Here is a 7,719-nt window from a genome sequence, read left to right on the forward strand (position 1 = left end):
TCTCAGGTACGCTTTCAATTTGGATATGTCACATGCTCCATTGGATTCAGATCTGGGGACTGTGCAGGTCATTGGAGTAAAATGAAGTCGCCGTCATGTTTGTGGAACCAGCTAGAGGTGACGTGTGCTTTGTGACAAGGCACATTACCTGCTGGAGGTATCAACTTCATAAAAGGTAGACTGTGGTCCTAAAGGGATGCATATGGTCTGCTATAATGCTTAAGTATGTTCTGGCACTCAACTGATGCTCAGTTGGTATTAAGGGGCTTAATGTGTGTCACAAAAACACACCATTACACTACCACTACCAGCCGTTACTGCTGACACAAAGCAGGATGGGATTTTTATGCAGTATGGATTCATCCTGTTTTGTCAAATTCTGACCCTACCATCTACGTATGTGTGGTAGCAGAAATTGAGATTCGTCAGACCAGACATTTATCCATTCTTTAATTGTTTAGTTTTGGGTTGTGTATTCAGAGATGTCCTTCTGCGGGGGGACTGTTGTATATAGCTGTTTTTTGACCATCTGTGGCCTTTCTGCTAGCTTGAATGAGTCTGCCTATTCTACTCCAACACTCTCAATAATAAGGTATTTTCACACATAGAACTGCTACTCACTGGTTTTCATTGTACATTGCACCACTCTCTGTAAATTTCAGACATGTTATTGGGATTTTTATGAATTCAGCAGTGCTAAAGGCTTTGTATAATTATCCTAATTTCAATGATATTCAACTTATACTCACGCTATAGAGAATAAAAATATTCTGTGAATGATTTCACATATATAATTTACTTTTGAAGTTATGCTTCAAATATTTATATTTTATGAAATATTACGCAGGACCACCTATTGATTCAAAGATAATTAATCTTTCTCTCATGGTTCTTTTTCCCTTGCATTATATACACAACTGTTTCCTCCTCAGTCACTTCTACATTCTGACAGAAGAAACTGTGACCCAGCCTGTCTCCTTTCCACAGCCCTGCCTAAAGCCACTCTGACTGTAGAGCCAAAATGGGGCACACTGTACAATGGAGAGACCGTCACCCTGAGGTGTGAGGTGGACTCCTACAGCAACTGGACATATTCCTGGTACAAAGACCAGGCCCAGATGGCTGTGTCTCAGACTGCTGGTCAGAGTGTAACTGGTAACAGACTCACCATCCCTGGTGCTGCTGGGTCTGACCAGGGGCAGTACTGGTGTGAGGGGAGGCTGGAGGGGAGAAAAGTGACATCACAGCGCAGCGACTCCATCACTGTTGCAGGTGAGTCTCAGGTACGCTTTCAATTTGGATATGTCACATGCTCTATTGGATTCAGATCTGGGGACTGTGCAGGTCATTGGAGTAAAATGAAGTCGCCGTCATGTTTGTGGAACCAGCTAGAGGTGACGTGTGCTTTGTGTCAAGGCACATTACCTGCTGGAAGTATCAACTTGATAAAAGGTAGACTGTGGTCCTAAAGGGATGCATATGGTCTGCTACAATGCTTAAGTATGTTCTGGCACTCAACTGATGGTCAGTTGGTATTAAGGGGCTTAATGTGTGTCACAAACACACACCATTACACTACCACTACCAGCCGTTACTGCTGACACAAAGCAGGATGGGATTTTTATGCAGTATGGATTCACCCTGTTTTGTCAAATTCTGACCCTACCATCTACGTATGTGTCATAGCAGAAATTGAGGTTCGTCAGACCAGACATTTATCCATTCTTTAAATGTTTAGTTTTGGGTTGTGTATTCAGAGATGTCCTTCTGCGCAGCACTGTTGTAAATAGCTGTTTTTTGACTATTTGTGGCCTTTCTGCTAGCTTGAATGAGTCTGCCCATTCTTCTCCGATGCTCTCATTAATAAGGTGTTTTCACCCGCAGAACTGCCACTCACTGGATTTCATTGTTTATTGCACCACTCTCTGTAAATTTCAGACATGTTATTGGGATTCTAATGAACTCAGCAGTGCTAGAGGCTTTGTATAATTATCCTAATTTCAATGATATTCAACTTATACTCACACTATAGAGAATAAAAATATTCTGTGAATGATTTCACATATATCATTTTCTTTTGAAGTTATGCTTCAAATATTTATATTTTATGAAATATTGCCCAGGACCACCTATTGATTCAAAGATAATTAATCTTTCTGCCATGGTTCTTTTTCCCTTGCATTTTGTACACATCTGTTTCCTCCTCAGTCACTTCTACATTCTGACAGAAGAAATTGTGACCCAGCCTGTCTCCTTTCCACAGCCCTGCCTAAAGCCACTCTGACTGTAGAGCCAAAATGGCACCCACTGTACAATGGAGAGACCGTCACCCTGAGGTGTGAGGTGGAGTCCTACAGCAACTGGACATATTCCTGGTACAAAGACCAGGCCCAAATGGCTGTGTCTCAGACTGCTGGTCACAGTGTGACTGGTAACAGACTCACCATCCCTGGTGCTGCTGGGTCTGACCAGGGGCAGTACTGGTGTGAGGGGAGGCTGGAGAGGAGAAAAGTGAAATCACAGCACAGCGACTCCATCACTCTGACTGTAGGTGAGTTTCAGCTACGCTTTCAATTTGGATATGTCACATGCTCTATTGGATTCAGATCTGGGGACTGTGCAGGTCATTGGAGTAAAATGAAGTCCCCGACTTGTTTGTGGAACCAGCTGCAGGTGACGCGTGCTTTGTGACATGGCACATTACCTGCTGGAAGTATCAACTCGAAAAAAGGTAGACTGTGGTCATAAAGGGATGCACATGGTCTGCTACAATGCTTAAGTATGTTCTGGCACACAACTGATGCTCAGTTGGTATTAAGGGGCCTAATGTGTGTGCCACAAAAACATTGCCCCCACCATTACACTACCACTAACAGCTGTTTCTGCTGACATATAGACGGATGGGAGTTTTATGCAGTATGGATTCATCCTGTTTTGCCAAATTCAGACCCTACCATCTACGTATGTGTCGTAGCAGAAATTGAGAGTCGAAAGACCAGACATTTATCCATTCTTCAATTGTTTAGTTTTGGGTTGTGTATTCAGAGATGTCCTTCTGCGCAGCACTGTTGTAAATAACTGTTATTTAACCATTTGTGGCCTTTCTGCTAGCTTGAATGAGTCTGCCCATTCTACTCCAATGCTCTCATTAATAAGGTGTTTTCACCCACAGAACTGCTACTCACTGGATTTTTTGTTTATTGCACCACTCTCTGTAAATTTCAGATGTGTTATTGGGGTTCTAATGAATTCAGCAGTGCTACAGGTTTTGTATAATTATCCTAATTTCAACGATATTCAACTTATACTCACACTATAGAGAAAAAAAATATTCTGTGAATGATTTCACATATATAATTTTCTTTTGAAGTTATGCTTCAAATATTTATATTTTATGAAATATTGTCCAGGATCACCTATTGATTCAAAGATAATTAATCTTTCTGTCATGGTTCTTTTTCCCTTGCATTTTGTACACAACTGTTTCCTCCTGAGTCACTTCTACATTCTGACAGAAGAAACTGTGACCCAGTCTGTCTCCTTTCCACAGCCCTGCCTAATGCCTCTCTGACTGTAGAGCCAAAATGGCACCCACTGTACAATGGAGAGACCGTCACCCTGAGGTGTGAGGTGGACTCCTACAGCAACTGGACATATTCCTGGTACAAAGACCAGGCCCAGATGGCTGTGTCTCAGACTGCTGGTCACAGTGTAACTGGTAACAGTCTCATCATCCCTGGTGCTGCTGGGTCTGACCAGGGGCAGTACTGGTGTGAGGGGAGGCTGGAGGGGAGAAAAGTGAAATCACAGCACAGCGACTCCATCACTCTGACTGTAGGTGAGTTTCAGCTACGCTTTCAATTTGGATATGTCACATGCTCTATTGGATTCAGATCTGGGGACTGTGCAGGTCATTGGAGTAAAATGAAGTCCCCGACTTGTTTGTGGAACCAGCTGCAGGTGACGCGTGCTTTGTGACAAGGCGCATTACCTGCTGGAAGTATCAACTTGATAAAAGGTAGACTGTGGTCATAAAGGGATGCACATGGTCTGCTACAATGCTTAATTATGTTCTGGCACTCAATTGATGCTCAGTTGGTATTAAGGGGCCTAATGTGTGTGCCACAAAAACATTGCCCCCACCATTACACTACCACTAACAGCTGTTACTGCTGACATATAGACGGATGGGAGTTTTATGCAGTATGGATTCATCCTGTTTTGCCAAATTCAAACCATACCATCTACGTATGTGTCGTAGCAGAAATTGAGAGTCGAAAGACCAGACATTTATCCATTCTTCAATTGTTTAGTTTTGGGTTGTGTATTCAGAGATGTCCTTCTGCGCAGCACTGTTGTAAATAACTTATTTAACCATTTGTGGCCTTTCTGCTAGCTTGAATGAGTCTGCCCATTCTACTCCGACGCTCTCATTAATAAGGTGTTTTCACCCACCGAACTGCCACTCACTGGATTTTATTGTTTATTGCACCACTCTCTAAATTTCAGATGTGTTATTGGGGTTCTAATGAATTCAGCAGTGCTACAGGTTTTGTATAATTATCCTAATTTCAACGATATTCAACTTATACTCACACTATAGAGAAAAAAAATATTCTGTGAATGATTTCACATATAGTTTTCTTTTGAAGTTATGCTTCAAATATTTATATTTTATGAAATATTTTCCAGGATCACCTATTGATTCAAAGATAATTAATCTTTCTGCCATGGTTCTTTTTCCCTTGCATTTTGTACACAACTGTATCCTCCTGACTCACTTCTACATTCTGACAGAAGAAACTGATGTTCTGTGCAAAGACCCAAACGCAGACCAGGGAAATCCAAAAAACGTTGTCTTTATTCAGTCCAAAGTTCAAAGCCAGGTAATCAGAGAGGACGGTACAAAATCGAGTTTCCAAAAAAAGTTGTAAACGGGCAAAAAATAAAAAAACAGGAGATCAGATAGGCGAAGGTATAAAGGAACAGGCAAAAGGGAAGTCAAAACAAAGTGAAGGTCAAACCAGAAAGCAATCAAACAAAAGGGGCAGGCAAACTCAAAGTCGTACAAAAAAGGCATCTCAGGAATCTCGATAAACAAAGGCTTACGAAACATCGGCACAGTGAATACGATCAACGTTCTGACAGGGAGCTGGTGAAAAAGACTGACATTTATACACTGGGGAAGGTAACAATCAAGGAGGGGTTACGTGAGTGAGGGCGGAGTAACAAACAACATCCAGGTGAAGAACATTAGGATAACTAATTAAATGACAGAGGACTGACAAAACGCGGACTGGAATTACATAGACAACAATGATAACAGACGGCCTGGGTTTAGCAGGTAAAACACATGCAGAGAGAGAGAGGTGCAATTAGAGCAAGAGACAGGTGCAGTCAATTGTAGAACTTAGCGTTAGAGCAGGCTAGAAAGAAAAGGGGCGGAGCTACAGCGCAGCATGGAAAAGGGGAGAATGGTTAATGTATTAGTATAGTGATTTAAACTATCAAAATATAGTATCAAAAAGTAATATTAACATGTTAGTATATTAATGAGGATAGGACTTTACAATCTATAAGTTAGTAAGGATTAGTAGAAATTAGTAAAACTAGATATAAGCAGGAAGTAAGTACAACGAGACTGGAAAGAAGGGGGGAAACCACGAAAACCCGGAACCACCCGAATAGTGAAATCACGCAAATACAGGGGAGTGAAGCAGCTCAGGGAACACAGACACAGAGACGGCACTGGGGAGACAAGTGACCGGGAAAATGAAAATACTGGGACGGAGGATGTGAAAAATAATAAACTTACAGAAACATAAAATAAACACTAAAAGCAAACAGGTACTAATACAGACTACAACAGAAACTGTGACCCAGTCTGTCTCCTTTCCACAGCCCTGCCTAATGCCTCTCTGACTGTAGAGCCAAAATGGCGCCCACTGTACAATGGAGAGACCATCACCCTGAGGTGTGAGGTGGACTCCTACAGCAACTGGACACATTTCTGGTACAGAGACCATAACCAGACAGCCACATCTCTCACTAAAGAGTACAGTGTGAACATCACTGGGGCTGCTGGATTTGACCAGGGGCAGTACTGGTGTGAGGGGAGGCTGGAGGGGAGAAATGTGACATCACAGCGCAGTGACTCCATCACTCTGACTGTTGCAGGTGAGTCTCAGGTACGCTTTCAATTTGGATATGTCACATGCTCTATTGGATTCAGATCTGGGGACTGTGCAGGTCATTGGAGTAAAATGAAGTCGCCATCTTGTTTGTGGAACCAGCTAGAGGTGTGCTTTGTGACATGGCACATTACCTGTTGGAAGTATCAACTCGAAAAAAGGTAGACTGTGGTCATAAAGGGATGCACATGGTCAGCTACAATGCTTAAGTATGCTCCGGCACTCAAATGATAGTCAGTTATTATGGGGCCTAATATGTGTCACAAAAACATTCCACACCATTATGTTATTGGCATTCTTATGAATTCAGCACTGCTGGAGGCTTTGTATAATTATTCTAATTTCAATGAAACTCAACTTATGCTCATACTATAGAGAATAAAAATATTTGGTTTATTATTTCACATATATAATTTATTTTGGGTGAAATGCTTAAAATTTTAATATTTATGGAATATTGTGCAGGACCACCTATAAAGTCAAAGAAAATTTATATTTCTGCCATAGTTATTTTTCCTTTCAATTTATGCACAACTGTTTCCTCCTCAGTCATCTCTAAATTCTGACAGAAGAAACTGTGACCCAGTCTGTCTCCTTTCCACAGCCCTGCCTAAGGCCACTCTGATCATGAAGCCAAAATGGCGCCTACTGTACAATGGAGAGACCGTCACACTGAGGTGTGAGGTGGACTCCTACAGCAACTGGACACATTTCTGGTACAGAGACCATAACCAGACAGCCACATCTCTCTCTAAAGAGTACAGTGTAAACATCACTGGTGCTGCTGGGTCTGACCAGGGGCAGTACTCGTGTGAGGGGAGGCTGGAGGGGAGAAATGTGACATCACAGCGCAGCGACCCCATCACTCTGACTGTTGCAGGTAATTGAGCCATTCAGTGGTGTCATTAAGGAAGTCTTGTGTCATATCCTACAACTTTAATTAAACAGCAAGGTAGTGTATACAGGTTTATGCTGTTTAATAAATGTATACTGTCAATACCATACATGTGTTATAGTCATATGCTAAAAATGCAAACATTTTTCGCCAGCACTGACAGACTATGAGGCACAGAGAGGAGGCAGAGTTACAGGACATTCTCGCTTCTTTTTCTCGTTAATTAGGCGTGATTCTGCCCATCGCACTTGGAGTTGGATTCTGTCTGATTGTTTTAGCCCTGATTTTCATTCTCTTCCAGAAACACCGCAGGAACAAAGGTGAGATTGTCATGCTGCCTAACTGAACTTTTCAGCTGAATTTGTTCATTAATCTGTGCCTACAATGTGTGTGTGTGTACAGTACATACATATAGACAGGTTTATTTTGAATGTATCTTTAAATACATACAGTCCCCAGGGATGTTTATTACCAGCCTTATAATGGACAGAGCTGGAGTGCTTGCCTGCTTACATCCGGCTGTGACACGCTGTGCCCGAGAACCACCCAGTTTTCCATTAGCACACCCGAGTTTACCATGTGAAAATCTGGGCACCTGTAACAGTCAGGCAGAGTGCCTGAATATGTTCCACT

At 42.1% G+C, this 7,719-nt stretch overlaps 1 protein-coding gene across 4 annotated transcripts; it reads left to right on the plus strand.

Annotated features, from left to right (window-relative positions):
* The first annotated feature begins 623 nt into the window (after positions 1 to 623).
* LOC135246548 (high affinity immunoglobulin gamma Fc receptor I-like) lies at positions 624 to 7,521 on the plus strand. 4 transcript variants are annotated; one of them, XM_064319966.1, is made up of 7 exons: positions 625 to 1,272; positions 2,264 to 2,551; positions 3,551 to 3,838; positions 5,902 to 6,177; positions 6,796 to 7,071; positions 7,314 to 7,406; positions 7,442 to 7,521. In XM_064319966.1, the coding sequence occupies exons 1-7, from the start codon at positions 1,119 to 1,121 to the stop codon at positions 7,456 to 7,458; spliced, it is 1,392 nt and encodes a 463-aa protein (XP_064176036.1). In that variant the 5' UTR covers positions 625 to 1,118; the 3' UTR covers positions 7,459 to 7,521. The 4 variants fall into 4 exon arrangements, with proteins under 4 accessions (XP_064176035.1, XP_064176036.1, XP_064176037.1 ...); XM_064319965.1 differs by having other exon boundaries at positions 624 to 1,272; positions 7,314 to 7,521; XM_064319968.1 differs by having other exon boundaries at positions 1,146 to 1,283; positions 7,314 to 7,521.
* Positions 7,522 to 7,719: the final 198 nt, after the last annotated feature.

The sequence above is a fragment of the Anguilla rostrata genome, unplaced genomic scaffold (assembly GCF_018555375.3).
Source record: "Anguilla rostrata isolate EN2019 unplaced genomic scaffold, ASM1855537v3 scaf0494, whole genome shotgun sequence".
Classification (NCBI taxonomy): domain Eukaryota; kingdom Metazoa; phylum Chordata; class Actinopteri; order Anguilliformes; family Anguillidae; genus Anguilla; species Anguilla rostrata.

Excerpts from the sequence above, each read along its gene's own strand:
- LOC135246548 (XM_064319965.1), top strand. The coding sequence starts at position 1,119 with ATGGCTGTGTCTCAGACTGCTGGTCAGAGTGTAACTGGTAACAGACTC. Across the intron at positions 1,273-2,263 it reads CGACTCCATCACTGTTGCAG|CCCTGCCTAAAGCCACTCTG; the intron begins GTGAGTCTCAGG and ends TCCTTTCCACAG. Across the intron at positions 3,839-5,901 it reads CTCCATCACTCTGACTGTAG|CCCTGCCTAATGCCTCTCTG; the intron begins GTGAGTTTCAGC and ends TCCTTTCCACAG.